This window comes from Panthera leo, chromosome A2 (genome assembly GCF_018350215.1).
Source record: "Panthera leo isolate Ple1 chromosome A2, P.leo_Ple1_pat1.1, whole genome shotgun sequence".
Taxonomy (NCBI): domain Eukaryota; kingdom Metazoa; phylum Chordata; class Mammalia; order Carnivora; family Felidae; genus Panthera; species Panthera leo.
Genome location: NC_056680.1, coordinates 118,109,348 through 118,129,656, shown reverse-complemented (window position 1 = coordinate 118,129,656; position 20,309 = coordinate 118,109,348). Strand labels below are relative to the sequence as shown.

Sequence of the window (20,309 nt, the reverse complement as noted above, 5' to 3'; positions counted from 1 at the left end):
TGTAGAGGAAGGAGGAGCTAGGGGGCGGGGCCAGGCCCTTGATGTGGGTGGGGCTCGAAAAGCCTTCCTATTGGTGGTTAGCGAAGTGATGGGACCTGAGAATCTGATTGGTCTGGCCCCCTGTTCATAAGCGGATTGACGACCCCTGGCTCGCCGGGCCGCGCCTCTCGGCGTCGCGCTCCTCCCCTCGCGGGTGGGTGTCGACCCCGAACTGCAGAGCGCGTGCGCGCGCGGCCCCACGCCGCGGCGGATCCCGCCCGCTCCGCCGCGCACACTCGCAATCAGTGGGCGAGCCGGGAGCCGCGGAGGTCACCGCGGGGAGGCGGGGGGGCCGGGCAGCATGGCAGCCTACTTACGGCTCCGTGGAGCCGCCTCCGGCCTCCGGTTTTGGAGCCGCCGGCAGCGTCCGGCAGTGGCCAACCTTGCAGTGGGTAAGGACCTCGCGCCTTCTCCCCCAGTCCCTCCTCTGGCTGCCCGCTTCTCGCTCCCTGACGGCAGAAGAGGTGTTTTCACGGGAGGCGCTGCGGTTGGATCCGGGCTTAAAACCCCCAATTTTGGCAGGTCCCAAGGCCTGGCCTCTTCTGCGGCTACCTCTCGCACAGCTAGTGCTTCGTCCCCACTACCCCCGCCCGGGATCCAGATGAATGGCGTTCAGCGTCTTTTTTTCGAGACTTAAGGGGTGGGAAGAGGTGGGGGTAAGGGAGGAGAATTTGGCTCCGGGGCGTGCTTTTTGGAGTTAGGAATCCGAGGACAATTGGAGGGCCCAACCCCAAGGGCGACCGGCCATCTACCCCTGCGACTCCTGGGCTTACAGCTCCCGTTGACCTTTCAACTCCCCCCCCCCCCCCCCCCCCAGGGTGCACCCTGGCAGGCGAACCTTTGGCATCGGGGCTTGATTTTTGTTTAACCACCTTAATCGCGTAGGATGATGGTCTTACACAAGTGGTTGTGTTTACAAACCAGGTGACAAGTCCAGTAAAGTTTTAAGTCACTTTTGATTAGCAAGGCGGGCCGCCCCTGCCGCCCTTTCTTTGCACTGCTGTCAAATTATTAACCAAGACACTTTCAGCGTCCTCAAAATTGTGGCCTGAAGCTATTCTGTTCCTTCCCCCCCATACCGTTTTAAGTTATGACAGCTAATCATCGGCTTAGGAAGAGGCAGGTTTTAGATCCTCAGAGATCTAATCTTTTGTCAGTTTTCTGGTGAAGAGCTGGAATGAATTAGGGCATCGCAGCAGGATTTAGAAAGTGGTTCTTGATTCTTCTTCATTCTTCCTCATTCCTGCATTTCTACTACACAGTTCTACTAATTGAAAAATTGGTTGATTTGTGGGGATACTGCCATTGTAATAGTGGCAGTAATAGTTCTTTCAATTCCTGCTTTCGGTAAGAGTTTGAGAGTTTTAACAATGCATTGTTGAGCAGTTTCATACCCAGGATTTTTTTTTTTTTTTTTAAAGCCTTGGTATTAATTTTTTCTGATCACTTAAAACTGTAGCAGGCTGGGAACTTAGTTCTTAATAGCTCCCCTTCCTCCCGCTGGGTAAAACCTAAGAACAGTGAATTTCCTATCTGGCTTGAGACAGGCAGGCTCCATGTGATTCAAGAGAACAGATGTCTGATACAGAATCACCGTAACAAGATACAAACTCACAGAATCTGCTAAACTTGAGTGGAACCACTGTTTGAGCTAACATGTATGTATTGAGCTACAAAAAATATGCCTCCCACTTTGGAGATACTTAAAAAGTATATGTATTAGTCACTTCTCCACAGTACTAAATGTAGCACCAGTTTTCACATGAATGTGTTATTCTTTCAGTTTTGATTAGCCAGGGAAGACATATGTGCTGTTTAGTGGTTTTACAAGGTGTTCTAATGATATTTTAATGAACCTTTGATGTACCCTTTAGAGTTATGAAAGTTCTTTCAAAAGGGCCGGAGGCCTAAAACTGTCATACTTGCCTCTAAACTAGATGGGTCTACTTCACAATGCTGGCTAGGCATATAATCTTGTTCTTTAGGTTCTTTGACCCAAAGGTGTATGAATATAGATTTATGATAAATTTTAAATATTTCATTTTTTCGTGATGACTTAAAACTTCAACAATTGTTTTTACTCAGTGGAATTGTTTCAAATGTTTCTGTTAACTTTCCTAAATTTACTTTTATGTTAATTTTTTTTTGAAATTGAAGTCTTAAATTTTTTTTTTAAAGTTTTACGTGCAAATTTAGAGTCTAGGGACATAAAGAAAAAGAACATGTTCAAATAGTAACATTATTTAGTGTTCTGAATTATGTGGGATATTTGTTTCCATATTATGTTTAGGATGGTTATATCATGGATGATACCATTGGAAAGATCCATACAATTTATTTACTAAAAAAAAGAAAAGAAAAAAAAAAGACCTAAATGTTCCCGATTAATAGCATATCTTAATTTTAAAATGTTTAAAGCATCAAAAAGGAAAAATAAAAGAAATATTAGGCCGTACATATATTACTATTTTATCACCATTTATTAAAAAGTTTTGTTTTGGGGGGCACCTGGGTGGCTCAGTTAAGCGTCTGACTTGTGCTCAGGTCATGATCTCGCGGTTTGTTAGTTCGAGCCCCACGTTGGGCTCTGTGCTGATGGCTCAGAGCCTGGAGCCTGCTTCGGATTCTGTGTCTCCCTCTCTCTGCCCCTCCCCTGCTCACGATCTGTCTCTCTCTGTCTCTCAATAATAAATAAACGTTAAAAAAAAAATAAAAAAAACCCCTCCCAATTATAGGCCCTTTGTATTTATTGTGACTCATCAGCATGTACATGGAAAAATAATTTCTATCAGGTCATCTTAAAATGACCACCTAACCAAAGGTGGAATGGGAAAATTAACCAGCATCATGTGCAGAAATGGGAATAAGTTTTTAAAATTACTGGCTCTTTTTTGTATGTATGAAATCTGTTTTCGGTTTTCAATTTCAAAATATTCTCTATTTTCAAAGGAACACATACTATAAATGAAATATGTGGCATTTTTCCCTTAAACCTCTAGGGTTGTATACGACACTCTGAAAAGCTCCGTGTTGTCCTTGGACCGAAAGTTGACCTTAGGCTGGTGAGATTACGTAGGGAGGATATGTATTTCTAAAATGTCTTGACTGAAATGATAAAGGTCTTTGTAGAGTAAGTCACCACCCTTAGTTTGGTAATGGTATTAAAGCAAATAATATAGTTCTGACATAATATCATGTGATAAAGTAGGATACAAAGTCGTGTATACCATATAATCTCACAATATAATGAGGAATTGCACTTAAAAGACTGGAAGGGCTGCACAAAATGCTAATAGTGGTTATTTTTGTGTAGTCAGGTAAGCTCTTCCCCTTACCATGATACTTTTCATATTTTCCAGTTTTCTTCAATTTTTGCATTTTGAAATTTAGAGTAGCCTGGTTTTTGGTAGTACTGAATGTTACCAAGACATGGATAGCTTTGCCCCTGTCTCACTGGAGAAAAAGAACATAACCTATAAATTTATATCTGTGGATTTAGAAACTAATGTTGCCAAATTTTGTAGCTGGTTTCTTTATCATTCAACCAATGTCACCTGTGTATTGTGTTGACTGATTTTCTGCCAGCCCGATTATAGCTTTGGTCTAATTCTGCTGTTTCTACACATTGATGTGTGTGGCTTATTTAAAGGAAGATATATTATTTAAGTTTGAAAGCTTTTAGGGTAATAATTCTATTATACTAATTTGAATTTCTACCTTTTTGGGAGCATATTCTTTTTTTAAAAAAAATGTTTATTTCTTTTGAGAGAGAGAGAGAGAGAGAGAGCACACACACATACACACACACACGTGTGAGCGGGCATGGATCAGAAAGTGAGGGAGAGAGAGAATCCCAAACAGGCTCTGTGCTGTCAGCGCAGAGCCCGATATAGGGCTTGATCCCTTGAACTGTGAGATCATGTCCTGAGTTGAAATTAAGAATCAGGTGCTTAACCAACTGAGCTATCCAAGCACGCCGGAAGCATATATAAATATTGTCTGAGCACTCCTGATGCTTCATCTTAACTAAGAGCTTCTTTCTTTAGATAGAGAGCATCCCCGAAAATACTCTCTATCCCTTTTTCTAACACTCTGGCCCTCCTTACCTGCTAGGCAAAATGGGAATTTGGCCTAGGACTTGTACCCCAGTGCTGCTGCTTGACTACTGGATAGTGAAAGTAACAAATACTTATTGACTCTCATGTGCCAGTCACCATTTGACGCTTTACATGTATTATCTCAAGCAGTCCTTAAGTATCTTCAGGTAACCTGAACTAGTTACTCTTGTTGATAAAACTTAATGGTTAAAGTTAAGTAACTTGTCAGTTCAAGGGCCATACATCTAAGAAGTGACCTTGCCTAGATAGGAACCTAGGTCTTCTAAATTCAGAGTTCTTAAATAGGATCAGTAAATACTCTCTTCTCTTTTGACATTAAATCATATAATTATACTCTCCTTTTCTGTCTTTGCTCCAAGCAAAGGTGAAATGAAGAGAACAACTGAGGCCATAGCTGGGCCTTGACTTGAACAACTTACATCAACACTCTACTTCAGCTCATCCAAAATATCATTGCTAGACATTGCTATACTGTCAATATTTCAAAAGTTGAACTAGTCTTCTGGTTAATATCCGCCCCCCCGCCCCCCCATTCTGTTAACCAACATGCTGTATATCATCATCCTTACACTTGGTCCTGTGACCCCCTTTTCTTCCCCCAAATACATAGACACTTTTCTGCTCCCTCGTTTCGTTAAGTTCCTCTCTAGGTTTGTCTCTATCCAGCTGACACTTCAGACTTATTTATAATCAGGGATTTCAGCAATGCCTTTAACAGCATTCTGGGTATTATTTTTTCTCCACCTCCTGCTCTTATTCTGGGTAACTTCTGTTGTCTGTGACCTGTGTTCTTCTTGGCTGCCACTTAAGTAGTGTTACCGATAGTCACAGAAATTTGCTGATTAGATACAATCCTTTTGCTAATTTCTAGTTCATTCTCTCTTCCATATTCAGATTACTCACAGCATTTCCAAATATTTTATTCAGGGCTGTCAGTCTGTGGAACCAGTCAGATGTAGAGAGATGGCATCACAATGATTGGTTTAGTTATTTTTTTTTTTTAAGCTTACTTATTTATTTTGAGAGAGAGAGAACCCAAAGCAGGCTCCACACCGCCAGTGCGAGCCTGATGCAGGGCTTGAACTCACACACCACAAGATCATGACCTGAGTTGAAGCTGGGATTCTTACCTGATTGAGCCACCTAGATATCCCATGATTGGCTTCGGTTATTTGGAACTTGACCCTGGGTCTGGGAGGAAGGGATGTTAGAGAGTCAACCTGCAATGTTTAATGGTTGCTGCAACACATTATCTTTGCTGGATCTACTTTATCACCATCTTTATGTTGTAATTGCTTCAGAACTGACTTTTATCCCCATATGCCCATTTGATGAAACCTCTCTCTAGTCATTCACTAATATAACATTATTAAGCACTCATTATATGCCAATTCATCTATTTTACTTTATTATAAAAGTAGTTACAAAAGTTATATGCACATGGTAAAAACTCAAAAGATTGTAAAAAATAGTCTTTTCTCTAACTCTGACCCATCATTCTACCTCTCTAGATGTAACTGTCTCTTACATATTCTTACAGAAATTTAGTAAAAGTTAATGCATATGTATTCTTTTCTCTCCTTGTACATGGTATGTTATTATGTATAATGCTCTTTATCTTTTTTTGGCTAAATGACCTATCCTGGAGAATTTTTCATTATACTTTTAGATAACACATTCTTTTGAACATCTGTATAATCTGTCATTGTATCGATTTTCTGTGGATTAGCAAGCGTCCTCTTAATGTATATTTGGTTTTTATGAATTAAGTGTCCTGTTAATGTGTTTTTAGTTTACAGTTTTTCTGCTGTTACAAATAATACTATGATAAAATACATTTTTGTGTTCAGAGTTTATATGTAGTATGAGTCAGCAAATTATGGCATATAGCTGGGCCCCTGTTTTTGTAAATAAAATTGTATTGGAATACAAGCACAATCATTTGTTTATAGCTTGTCTCTGGCTGCTTTAAAACTAGAGTGGATGAGTTGAATAGCTGTGACATAGGCCTCTTGGCCCAGAAAGCTGAATTTTTACCTGATCCTTTAAGAAAAACTGTGCTGAGCCCTCAGTATAACATAAATTCCTAGACATGGAATTACTGCGTCAGAGTATGTGCATTTTGTTTTTTTTCTTTTTAAAAAAATTTTTTTAATGTTTATTTATTTTTGAGAGAGAGAGAGAGAGACAGAGCATGAGCAGGGGAGGGGCAGAGAGAGAGGGAGACACAGAATCTGAAGCAGACTCCAGGCTCTGAGCTGTCAACACAGAGCCCGACAGAGTACATGCATTTTAAATTTAAATTTCATAATAAAATTCAGTTGTAGATCATTTTTTTCAAATTGCCATCCAGCAAGCTAACCTCATATGTAATTCTGCAGTGTGTGTGCATGTTTTCTTCAGTCCTTCCTTGCTAGTAGTCTTACCAGAGAAAGAAATTTGTTCACCTGATAAGTGAAAAACAGTATTACATTGCTTTGTTTTATACTATTCCAATTATGATAGAATTGAGTGTACTTTTAAAATTGTGTCATCTACATATTTTCTGTTGTTATTTTGTGATTTTTGTCTACTTTAAAAATGGATTATTCATAATTTTCTTCTAGATTTTAAAGAGCTGCTTGCATATAAACTAAAGTAATGCTATTTCTATTTTGTGTTGCAAGTGTTTTTCCTAGTTATTTCTATTTTGTCATGTTTGTGGTATTTTTTCCATATAGATATGCTAAGTTTTTTTCCCCTTTGTTTTATTATGAAAAGTTTCAAGCAAAAGTATTCAAAGAATAATACCATGTATATCAATGTACTCTTTGGTTAGAGTCAACAATTGCTACCATTTTGCCATATTTACTTTATTTTTTTCCAAATATATTCATATCCTGCCTGTATCATTTAAAAGTAAAATGCAGATATCATGACACTTCAACCTAAATAACGCAGGGTGAATCTCTGTAGAATAAGGACGGTCTTCTCCATAATGAAACTATCACTGAAGATAATTAGCATTTCCATGACATGCTTTTATATCCAGTTCGTATTTAAAATTCCATAATTTTCTTAAGAAGAGTATCTTTTATAGCTTTTTCTTTTCTTTTTTTCCAAATCATGATCCGTTCAAACTTCACCCATTGCATTTGGTTGATGTATCACTTTAATATCTTTTATTTGAGAATTGTCTTGTTTGTTCTGTAAACATGTTGATTTTTTAAAAACAGCTTTATTGCAGGGCATTTGGGTGGCTCAGTCAGTTAAGTGTCTGCCTCTTGATATTGGCACTGGTCATGATCTCATGGTCGTGGGATCAAGCTGTGGCAGGCTCTGTGCTGAGCGTGGAGTGTGCTTTGGATTCTGTCCTCCCTCTCTTTCTGCCCCTCTCCTTCTCATGCTTTCTCTCTCAGTCTCAAAATAAATAAAAACAAACTTAAAAAAACAGCTTTATTGTAATATAGTTGACTTATAATAAACTGTACATATTTAAAGTACACAATTTGATGAGTTTTGACATATGTATTTACCTGTGAAATCATCACCTCAATCAAGATAGTGAACATAGTCGACACTCTTCCAAATTTCCTCCTGTCCCTTTACATACACAAATACTTGTAGTTACGTATTTTCACTGGATATAGATTCCTACCTTGACAGTTGTTTCAGTACTTTAAAGATGATGCTGTACTGTGTTCTCACTTGCTTTGTTTCTGACAAGAAATCTGCCTTATCTTTGTTCCTCTGTATATAATATCTTTTCCTCCGGCTGCTTTTGAACATTTAGATTATGATGTATCTTGGTATAGTTGTGTTTAAGTTTCTTCTGTTGGGGTTCATTGAACCTGCTGAATTTTGTGGTGAAGATTTATAGTTTTCATAAAATTTGGACATTTAAAAATTAAAAATTTTTAAATATTTATTTTTGAGAGAGAGGAATAGAGTGCGAGTCGGGGAGGGGCAGACAGAGAGGGAGACACAGAATCTGAAGCAGGCTCCAGGCTCTGAGCTGTCAGCACAGAGCCCGTTGTGGAGCTTGAAATCCTGAACCGTGAGATCATGACCTGAGCTGAAGTTGGACGCTTAATTGACTGAGCCACCCAGGCGCCCCAATCATTTTCATCTTACACATGGTCATTTTCATCTTGCAGAATTCAATTTTGGGTCTTTTTGTATCTTCCTATCTCTACTTTTAGAATATATGAACTACAGTTCTTACAACTTTTAATATTCTTGTCCTCTAATTTTAATATCTTTGTCAGTTCAGGGTTGGTTTCTTTTTGACTTCTAAATGTTGACATTCATATATATATATATATATATATATATATATATATATATATATATGTACACACACATACACGCACACATACATACATATACACACGTATATATACACATCCCAGGCAGGCTCCACCCTGTGAGCTCAGAGCCCTGACATGGGGCTCGATCTCATGACCATGAGATCATGACCTGAGCTGAAACCAAGAGTCACACGCTTAACCAACTGAGCCATGCAGGCTCCCCTGTTCTTCAGTCTCTTTAATTCTACTCTCATTTGGCAGTTTTATCAACTGCCATGATTTCAGTTCTCACCTTAAAGCAGATTGTTACCAAATATGTCTCTTTCTCATTCTATCTCTGAGATGATTATAATTAGTTATAATATTTCTAAGTCTGTGGGACATCTTCCAGCTCATTGACAATTCACAAGTTACTTTAATTAAAATGGAGATGGTCCTTTTTCGATTTCTCCACTTAGGTTATTGATAGCATTATTTTCTTGCTGTCACCTTTGATCTTTTCCTTATTTTAGTCCATAATCCAATCTACTGCTATGTCCTTTTACTTCTTTGAAACATCTTGAAATATTTCTCATTTCTGTCTTTTCTATGGCCACCATCTTTTATTAACTCTGACCTTATTTATGAACTCAATGTTTGCCCCCCCCCCCCCCCCATATGTTGAAATCCTAATCCCCCATGTGATGGTATTAGGATTTGGGACCTTTGGGAAGTAATTCGGTTCTAAGGGTGGAGACCTAACGAATGGGATTAGTATCCTTAGAGGCAATAGAGCTCATCCTGTCACTCTATGCTCTGTACCATTTGAGGATATAAGAAGATGGCCATATACAAGCCAGGAAGTGGGCTCTCTCCAGACACTGGATCTGTTGCCACCTTGATCTTGGATGTTCTGGCTTCCAGAACTGTGAGAAGTAAATGTTAGTTGTTTAAGCCATTCAGTCGATGGTATATTTGTTACAGCAGCTCAAACGGACAAAGACAGACCTATAGTAGTATTGCTATTATATTTATGGTAGTCTTTGTATTAGTTCCAATAGTTTATTTTTGCTATTGTTACCCTTGAGGAGACATATCTAGAAAAATGTTGCTAAGGCCGACAGTGTCAAAGAGATTGCTGCCTGTGGCACTGCTTCTTGCTTACAAAATATAGTCAGATTGTTTAGCATGCTTCCCAGCCTTCCACATGATGGTTGCATTGTTTGTTTCAATCTTAATTTTTGTTGTTTTGTTTCTTTGTGCATCCTCTAGGAAGAATGGAGGGCAGTGTCATACAGTGGTTAAAAGTGAAGAACTTAGAGTGAGACTTGACTGGATTTGAGTCTTGGCATTGCAGTTTAGTAAGGTCTTGGGCATTTTATTTAAATTCACTAAGTGTCACGGCTTTCAACTGAAAGGCATAGTGATAAGATATGATGACAGTGCTATTTATAAAGTGCTTAGTATCTGGAAAGGAATCAAATTGCCAAGAATATTCATGTTTACTGTTACTAATTTTTTTTCTTGGCTTTCCTATTTCCTTGCATATACTCATGTTCCTTTTTTATATGGAGTTCCCTTCCTTCCTACTCTCCTTTCCATTTGAAATCCTAAAATACTCAGGTCAACTGCTGTCTTCTTTAAGTGCCAACCAGATGAATTCTCCATTATGTCAGCACTGTTTTTTATACTTCATCCTTGACTTTCTTGTATTAGTGTTCATGTACGTAGTTTATTTCCTTTTGGATTTTAAGCTTGTTGAAAGCAAGGACTGTATGTCATTGTGTCTCCTGTGGCATCTGGCATGGTTCATCGGAGAGTTGCTTCATATTTGTTGAGTGTGTGAATGAATTGTGGTTCTGCCATACTTATTGTTTGACCTAGAGTGAGGTGCCTGTTAAATGGACTGTCTACAAATCACAGTCTTCCTAATTTCTAATGTTTTTAGTTAAATTACACCTTTCTAAGCTTAATACCATTGTCTGGCACAATAGTTATTAGCATTATTAGTTATCAGTGTTAGAGTTCTCATACAAAGTATACTTCTCATCTATTTAATATCAAAATAAAATTTCAATTAGGTGTCATTTCTCTGTCATTGAACCCCTGGTGAACCAGAAAGTCAGACACAGGACTCCTATTATACCCACAGTGTTAAACTTAGCACTGCTAAGGTGATGTTGCACAAGAATAATGCCCATATTTAATGGAAATGTTAGAGTCAATCATCAAGTGTAGGAATTAAATAAGCTTCTAACCCAAGAAGACCTCTATTTCTTTTTCTTTTCTTTTTGTTAAAGATTTTATTTTTAAGTAATCTCTACAATGTGGGGCTTGAACTCACAAGATCCAGATCCAGAGTCACACTCTCCACCAGCTGACCCAGCTAGGTGCCCTGGAAGACCTCTATTTCTTAAGCTTTAGGGCTTCAAATAATTTGCTTTCAGTCAGGCTAATTGCATTTAGATTACATTGAAGGAAGAGCAGGGATTCATCAGTTGAGAGGACCTGGAACTGAAAGGGTGACAGTGATTAGTTGGTACGCTACACAGTTTTATCATGGGAGTCTTTGGGAGACAGCAGAAATAAAGCTGGGAATGACCAGGGAAAGGGCAAGTGGAGTTATTTCTTCTCTCAGTAGTCTGGGAGCTTTTTGAGGGCAAGGACTGTATGTGTCTCGCTTCTGTCTTTGAACTCTATCATAGTATTTCATGCAGCAAATATTTGTTGAGTGGAGTCCTAAATCTAGAAATGAAGAAAGAGTGTCTAAGGTTATTTTCATGGCAATGCAAAGTCCCTTTGCTCTCTCTTTCAAAAGGCATTACTTTGAATTGTGTGCCCCAGTATGGTTTCAAAAGGCCTTTTGTGAAAAAAAAAAAATCAAATGAAACAAAACTTGCATGCAGCTCTTTAAAAACAATTTTTTTTCCCCTATAAATGGAAATGCCACTCCTCTGAAAGTGCATGGAGTTGTTAACCCCAGTCACTGAAACTGTTACCCTTGCCATTTAAGGCCCATGGAAGCATCCCTGTCTTCTTTCCTGGAACCTAATTCATAAACTGGTGACTTAGTTGAAATACATTCTCCTGGGTTTAACATTTTACTAAGATTCTTAAAATACCATTGGAGGGGGTGGTTTCCATCAATGTGGGTGTAGGAAGGTAAAAAACTTTTCCATTCTTGGACCTTGTCCAAGATAGATGTTTTATTGAATACCTTCAGTGTTTCATACACATTTAAAGGAGATAATATAGATATGGGGAATCTAGAATACTTCATGTAATAGTTAAAGTACTTAACATTTTAGAAATGATAACCTTTTAAAATTTATTGTTAAAAATGATAAATGGATGTTATAGAGGTAGAAAGCAGGAGAGAGTGCTTAAAACTATGTAGTTGTTTCCTGCAGAACTAAATAAGAAGTGTGTCCGTACATGGTTGATGTCTTTATTTTTTAAAGTTTATTTATTTATTTTGAGAGAGAGAGGAAGCAGGGGAGGGGCAGAGAGAGAAGGAGAGAGAGAGAGAGAGAGAGAGAGAGAGAGAGAGAGAGAGAATCCCAAGCAAGCTCCACATTATCAGTGCAGAGCCCCTTGTGGGGCTCAAACTCTCAAACCATGAGATCACGACCTGAACGGAGATCAAGAGTCAGATACTTAACTGACTGAGCCACCCAGGCGGCCCCCATGGTTGATGTCTTTAAATGTGATTAGATCATTAGTTTAAAACTAGCATTTAACAAAAAAATTTTTTTAAATAGAAAACATATAGGGGCGGTTGGCTCAGTCGGTTAAGCATCTGACTTCGGCTCAGGTCACGATCTTACAGTTCGTGAGTTCGAGCCCTGTGTCAGGCTCTGTGCTAACAGCTCAGAGCCTGGAGCCTGCTTTGGTTCTGTGTCTCTCCCTCTGCCCATCTCCAGCTCTCACTCTGCCCCCCTCTCTCTCTTTCAAAAATAAATAAACCTTAAAAAAATAAAAAAAAATTAAAACAAAATAAAAACAACAATTGACTTTCTGATATTGAATGAATGTTTACAATAAAAAAATGTCACTGCCTCTGTTGAAAGTAATTTATTGAAATCAGTGTGTTCTAGGTCAATGGCATCTAAGACTCCAGTTGGATTCATTGGACTGGGCAACATGGGGAATCCAATGGCAAAAAATCTCATGAAACATGGCTATCCACTCATTATTTATGATGTGTTCCCTGATGCATGCAAAGAGTTTCAAGATGCAGGTGAACAGGTAAGGCCTTTTCTTTATATTTGTTGTAGATTTTAATGTTTAAAAATAGGGGTGCCTGGATAGCTTGGTTGGGCGTCCACCTTCGGCTCAGGTCATGGTCTCATGGTTCGTGGGTTTGAGCCCCACGTCAGGCTCTGTGCTGACAGCTCAGAGCCTGGAGCCTGCTTGGGATTCTGTGTCTCCCGCTTTCTCTGCCCCTCCCCCACTTGCACTCTGTCTCTCTCAAAAATAAATAAACATTAAAAAAATAAATAAAAATTAAAAATAAATGTATGTTTCAATAAGTGACAACTTAGGAGTATACCCAATGGAATTGTAAACCTATTTCACTGTTGATTTTATACATATTATGTATTTGTTGTTATATATATATATATATATATATATATATATATATATATATATATATAGTTGTTGTTAACTTTGATCCAACATCCAAGTGTGCAACAAAGATTGAGAGGGATCTATTCTTGGGCAGGTGACTTGGAGTGTTTCCCAGGTTAGGTCAAAGGGGCTTGCTTTGGCTATGTGTTAGTTTTCTTTCAGTAGCATTATGGACTGTGCTGTGAAACCAGATAGTTTGGTGGAAATAGCTTCCTATGTTATTGAGGGCACAATTTGTCTTAGGACAAGAATAGGCTTAGGTGTTATCATCAATAGCTAAATTATGGAAAAAGCCCAAATGTCCATCAACTGATGAATGGATAAAGAAGATGTGGTGTATATACATATACATACACAATGGAAATACTTGTCATTGATTTAAAAGAATGAGATCTTGTCATTTACAACAACGTGGATGGAACTGGATGGTATTAGGCAAAGCTAAATGAGTCAGAGAAAGATATCATATGATTTCACTTATATGTGGAATTTGAGAAACTTAACTGATGACCATACAGGAAGGGAAGGAAAAATGAGAGAAAAACAGAGGGGGAGGCAAAACATGAGACACTCATAAATACAGAGAACAAACTGAGGGTTGATGGGGGTGGGGCTTGGGGGGGGGAGGGGGAAATGGGGGATGGGCATTGAGGAGGGCACTTGGGATGAACACTGGTGTTGTATGCAAGTGACGAATCTTGGGAATCTACTCCTGAAGCCAGATTAATACTGTATGTTAGGTAACTTGAGACTAAACTTAAACAAAATAAATAACTTCGCAATAAAGAAAAAATAGGCTTAGGGATAGGAAACCTAGTTTGAATCCCAGCTTAGATACTTCCCTGCTGTCTTAGTGGGGGCAAGTTAGTTCACCTCCGCTGGTTTCCTCATCTGTAAAATGGGAATGTAGACAACCTATGTCATTAGAGTATGAGGCTTAAAGGAGAGAATATATGTGAATGTACTTCATAAATATTTTATGGCAGGACTTTATGAATAAATATGTTATTGGCCATAAGCCAGGAGACAACCTAGAAACACTGTGTGCCCTAATGGATTACAGAGCTGAGTTAGGACAGACCTCTAGTGTTTTGTTTTTAGGCTATCGTTTCAAGAATATTTGGACTAGAATATATCCTGTTAGATGATAGCATCCACTGGTCAGGTCTTATTTGGATTTGTTAAAGTTTATCAATAACTCACGTGACGGGAGATCATGTATTAGTAACATGAATTTGGAGTTTTGTTTTTTGAGATATGAAGGAAATTCTTGTACAAGTTGTAGAGTGGTAACTAAGGGCTGAGTGTAATCCCAGAATTGGGAGAATACTAAAAATTTCCTGAGAGATACAGAAAACAGTGAGAGGAAAAATAAAATTAAACAGCTCACTTCTGGATGATAGACTTGATGGAAATGCTAAGAAATGTAATGCTTATGCACAGAGCAAGTTTAGGTTTCCAGAGATTTCTACCTTAGGGCAGCACATGCAGGTCGAATACCTACTCTAGCCGTGCACATAGTGCTGTGGAGAATGAAACAGGTTGAGTTGGATGTGGCAGGGTATTAGGTGCGTCTCAGGTGGCAAGACTAAATAATATGACAAGGGAGTTTCTTTAAAATTGTGTTTGGACTTTAATAAAGTACTGAAGCAGTTTTTGATGAGGAACGAATAATTAACTGTTAAGAGTCCTTTCATTTCACACAGGAACTATAAAAATATTGTAGATAATCTTTGCTTACCTCCAAACAGAAATGGCATAGACTGAAATGAAAGTCACAGAGACAGGATCTCTCAGATCCCTAAATAGAAACGAGAAGATTCTAGGACAGAGACTAGTCATTGGATTTTCCTTTCCCCCACCCTCTTCCTTGAGATATATAAGTGGGTGTGAGGAAGGAAAGAAGATGGATTCTGGGCAGCTACTCCTCCCAGATTAGTGAAGAGTGAAGACTTGCCTCAGCCTCTTGTCTGTAGCTCCCATCCCTGCCCCCGGCACACGGTGGGAAAAGTTCTGTGGATGGTTCACACTGAGGAAACAGCCCGAAAGAGAGAATGCTCTGTTCCCGCATCTTCTCTCCCTCACATCTCAGGTTCCCCTAAGACCTTGGCTCTGTGAGGTCCTCTGAGTGTTGATTGTAAGAGCAGTGGACGGTAGGAGAATGTGAAACTTCGGTGAATGAAAGGAGAAAGATAAAGGCTAAGAAAGCTTTGGGCCTGAGAGGAAAATACCATGCCATAATAAAATGAAGACATTTGTTGGTAAGTGATTTGTGCCGCCAGCCTAAACAACATTTTGAATGGTGGCAGTGTCCTTTGAACAAGTGTGATTTCCTAAGAGCACTACTTTGAAAGGTAATGTTAATATCAACGAATAAGTTCTGGTATATTGAAGTGTCAGTGTTATTATTTCATAGCTATATTTAAATTTGTAAAATGTTGGGCAAAAGAAAAAATGAGTTTCATTCTGCTGCTAAAAAAGCAAAGGCCAGATTTGGAACGGGATGGAAAAATGTAGGTGAAAATCTTGAAACTTCTTGCCGCCGTGCACAACAGTGTAACGGAAGGTTTAATGGTTCAACAGTTCAGAGCCTATTTGTGTTGACGCTTCCGTTTTGAGAACACGTGTCCCCTGCCTTTCTCCCAATATTGCTGTGTCAGGTGAAGCTGATAAAATGGCAGCCAAAGAAAACAAGTCCTCCCCACGCCCCCCCCCCCTCCGTCCCACCCCCCACAAAGGTTGCACAGACTGGCTAATTGGTTTCTAATGTTGACTGTGCTTTCAGTGGGAAATTTGCAGGGAGAGAAAGTCCCAAAATAGAGATATCTGGATCAAAAAGCAACCAGCTGGTTCTAACGATCTTTGGACATTTCCTCGAAGAAGTGCTTTTTCTTTTTTAAAAAGCAAAAAGTGGGGATTTGGCATTTGATGTAACCTAGAGTTGGGCGAGTGGTCCGAGGCACAGTCGAATTTGGGCACAGGTGTAATCAGATTCCTTTCTGTCTGCCTCTTGTCTCTGCTTTGCTCAGCGGCTCACCCCTCTCCTCAAGGTGCAAGATGGACACCTGCTGTATCAGCTGAAGAAATGCTTTAGAATGTTCTGATCCTGCTTCAAGCCTTAGCTAGTGGTAGAAGGGTTATGAAGGAACCCTAGATGGGTTATGAAGGAAATAAAGACTTGACATGATAAAAATCTTTGACATGTTTGATGGTATTTAATCAATGTATTTGTGCCTTTAAATGTTAACCTATTCTAGGGGTGCCTGGCTGGCTCAGTCGGTAGAGCATGAGACTCTTGATCTTGGGGTCATGAGTTCAAGCCCCACGTTGGGCACAGAGTTCATTAAAATAAAAAAAGTTTGGGGCGCCTGGGTGGCTCAGTCGGTAGAGCGTCCGACTTTGGCTCAGGTCATGATCTCACGGTTCATGAGTTCGAGCCCCACGTCGGGCTCTGTGCTGTCAGTTCAGAGCCTGGAGCCTGCTTCGGATTCTGTGTCTCCCTCTCTCTCTGCCCCTTCCCCACTCACGCTCTGTCTCTCTCTGTCTCTCAAAAATGAATAAACATTAAAAAAAAAATTATAAAATAAAAAAAGGTTGACCTATTTTGAAAGGGCATTTATAATTGGTTAAATATGTTATTTGTGGTCATTTCCATAAAAATGTGGGTATTCCTCTTTCAATATCCTTTTATCATATCCCTATTTCTGTTGGAAACTCAGGTTTAACCTACAATGATGCATCATTTCAGCTTTTAGAATCTTTTATGAGAATGTAACCCATGGTAGTTATCAAGCTTTTGTATGTTAGAAATCATGAATTGATAAATTGTGAATTCAGTGATATAAAAATATAAACCCTGGAGGGTTTAAGCTTTGCCTGGGCTTAAATCTCGGCTCTACTATATGCTGGCTGTGTGACTTTGGACAGATTATTTATTTAACCTCTCTCTGCTTAAATTTCCTCATATTATAAAATGGGGATAATAACACTACCTTTTTAGTCCTGGAGAACCTAACACATAGAAAGTGCTGTCTTTGCTGTCGTTATGGTGGTTGTTATATCTCTACCATTTTGGTGTCATCACTGAGTCCAGAGTGCTTTGGAAGAGAGCTAGAGACATATTTTTAAATGAAAGAATGATGGAAAAAATTCAAACCGAACTAGGAGATAAAGTGAGTTGACAGCATCCCAGGTTAAGGATATATTCTGGTCTGTTCCTTCCATCCCACTTTTATTTTGCAAAAGATACTGATTTCTCTTTTTAAGCAGTAGCATCAAGGGCATACGACTTGTGCTTCATTTTCATTTTTGTTGTCTAGGAATTTCCTTGGAGATGCTGCTGATCTATGCCAAAAGGCTTGGGACTTATATCATTTCTGTGTGCGTTTTCTGCTGGATGAACGAGGCTTAATTAGATGGTCTCTTCTTTTGTTTTCTCTTTAAAAACTTGGACACTTCATCTTGTTATTCCTGGGTTGTAAGGCCGAGCATGTTTGGTTAAGTAATTCTCTTGGGATGTAAGCTGGCATCCACTCGGTTCTTGTTAAATGAGAACTTTAAAAGCCTCTTGCTGAGTGGGCTCCATCATGGTTGACCAAATGTTTCAAGATGTAGGCACAAACTGTTTTTGTCAGTTTTTCAAGTGTAGTGTAATTTTGAAGTAACAGTATGCTTTTCTATTTGGAAAGATTAAAAAACGCGGAGTGAATGGTTGTCTGCTTCCGATGGTTATGTGAAAAGGAGGTGCTGTTCCTTTAGATTACTCTGGGCCTACATGCTTTCATCCTCCCTCCTTCCCCCAACCCAGCAAAGCAGATTTTGTCTTTAATTCATCCCTTCTTCTATGCATTACATACCATTACATGCCATTGATGGGTCCTGGCATACAGATGAATCTAAATCCAGAGAAATAGGCGACAAAAATTCTTTTTTAAAAAACATTTTTAAAAATTTAATTAATTGATTTATTTTTTAAATTTACACCCAAATTAGTTAGCATATAGTGCAACAATGATTTCAGGAGTAGATTCCTTAATGCCCCTTACCCATTTAACCCATCCCCTCTCCCACAACCCCTCCAGTAACCCTCTGTTTGTTCTCCATATTTAAGAGTCTCTTCTGTTTTGTCCCCCTCCGTGTTTTTATATTATTTTTGTTTGCCTTCCCTTATGTTCATCTGTTTTGTCTCTTAAAGTCCTCATGTGAGTGAAGTCATATGACATTTGTCTTTCTCTGACTAATTTCACTTAGCATAATACCTTCCGGTTCCATCCATGTAGTTGCAAATGGCAAATTTCATTCTTTTTGATTGCCAAGCAATACTCCATTGAATATATACATACCATGTTATCTTTATCCATTCATCCATCAGTGGATATTTGGGCTCTTTCCATACTTTGGCTATTGTCGAAAGTGCTGCTATAAGCACTGGGGTGCATGTGTCCCTTCGAAACAGCACCCCTGTATCCCTTGGATAAATACCTAGTAGTGTAATTGCTGGGTTGTAGGGTATTTCCATACTGTTTTCCAGAGTGGCTGCACCAGCTTGCATTCCCAGGCGACAAAAATTCTTAAAGACTAAAGATATTGTGATACACATGGGAACAACTCTCCTATACTTAAAATTGAGATAATGGAAAAATAGAGACATCCTAATTCATAATAATTTAAGAGTGAGGCAGTTGGAATTAGCAAGAGATCTGTCTACATGGTTATGGCAGGGCAGAGCCATGGCCCAGAGTCAGACAGGGAGGTGTAGAAGCATCTTGCTAATAATGCTGGACCTTTGTACTGACCACTGTAGATGCAGCCTATCCAACCTCTCCCACAGAGGCTATACCTTCCAAGAACCTAAGGTTACTAAATGTGAAAATTTCTTTGCCTAAGTTTCCTTTCTACTCTGGGATAGAAACCCTTAAAGAGAACCCAAATCACTATTCTTATAGATTCAGAAACTGAAGCCAGAGAGGTTAAGTTATCTGCACAAAGTCACACATTGGCTTAGTGGCTGAGCTGCAACTAAACCTGGGTCTCTTGGGGTGCCTGGGTGGCTCAGTCGGTTAAGCATCCAACATCGGCTCAGGTCATGGTCTCACGGGTGGTGGGTTCAAGCCCCTTGTCAGGCTCTGTGCTGACAGCTCAGGGCCTAGAGTCTGCCTTGGATTCTGTGTCTCCCTTTTTCTCTGCCCCTCTGTCGCCCTCTCTCTCTCTCTCTCAAATAAATAATAAACATTAAAAAAAATTTAAATTTGGGTCTCTAGCTTCCCAAATTAGTGTTCCTTTCAGTGATCCATGCTGTCTTTGCTTATCCATTCAATTAGTAAATGTAATTGAAGGGACTCTAATTAGTTTGGCTCCTAAAGACTTCTGTGGTTAGTGTCAGACTGGCAACAAGGTTTGTCGTCCCCCCTGCCCGCCCCCCAGCTTTTGAGTCATGGCCAAATTTTGTCAATTATTTCAGAGGCTTGAAGACATCACGTGGAAGTCAAGATGATTTGAATAGCTGGACACACATGTCTGTCTATCTGTCTGATAAACACGCCTTCTGTAGTGCAAATTAGAGACTGTTATAATGTACCAAATGTAGATAGTCATTAGATACGGAGCAGTTGTGGCCAGTGCAGTGGTGACATTCCAGCTATCAGTATCATTGTGTGTTTTTTCCGGACCTGTGAGCTTTGACACCACTTTCCTATATAATTGAGGGGTTAGCAGTACTCTGGCAACCCAGGCATCCCAAGAAGCAGATGCTAGGGATGCAGGGGGCTGATTGGGCACCCCATGCACTTGGCAGTTGCATGAATAGGCACTGCCAGTTCATGGGTATGAGAAGCTTGGAGGTGTGAAGTACATTTAGATCTGTGAACTAATTGTTGGTGTCCCTGAGGGCACCTCTCAAGGAGTTGTCTAGGTGAAATCGACTTTCCTTCAATGGAAGAGACTCACCGAATTCCTAAGGGAGAGTCTGAAATTGACTCTTAGACCTCAGGGCTTACCGCAGTCCCTGAAAGATCAAGAGAGTTGGAGCTGATCATGGAAGGAAAGGCCACTGAAAGGTATGCCATCGTCTTGCACTGTTTGTATTACTTCATTTAAGGAGGGATGAACAGAGGAGGCTGTCTGTGGAACCCGTCTTTTTGATGCAGTCCAGGAGTAGAGAAATAGGACTCCTATAGCTTTTCCTTTTTTTATACTCATCTTCCTGAGCTGTTTTTCTTGAGTACACTTGAACTGTTTGCCAGCAAAGAGTCTC

The 20,309-nt window shown here is 39.5% G+C and overlaps 1 protein-coding gene and 1 non-coding gene across 3 annotated transcripts in view; both read left to right on the top strand.

Moving 5' to 3' along the window:
- The first annotated feature begins 219 nt into the window (after positions 1-219).
- Positions 220-20,309, top strand: part of HIBADH (3-hydroxyisobutyrate dehydrogenase) — a 109,480-nt gene continuing 89,390 nt past the window's right edge. The window contains exons 1-2 of one of the 2 annotated variants that reach the window (XM_042920833.1): positions 220-431; positions 12,513-12,673. In XM_042920833.1, coding sequence (XP_042776767.1) covers positions 341-431; positions 12,513-12,673 — 252 coding nt within the window. In that variant the 5' untranslated portion in view covers positions 220-340. Of the gene's footprint in view, positions 432-1,607; positions 1,698-12,512; positions 12,674-20,309 lie in introns of those variants that run through there. The other variant, XM_042920841.1, reaches the window with a different exon arrangement.
- TRNAK-CUU lies at positions 16,319-16,391 on the top strand. The gene has a single exon. It is a non-coding gene; the product is annotated as a tRNA-Lys (tRNA).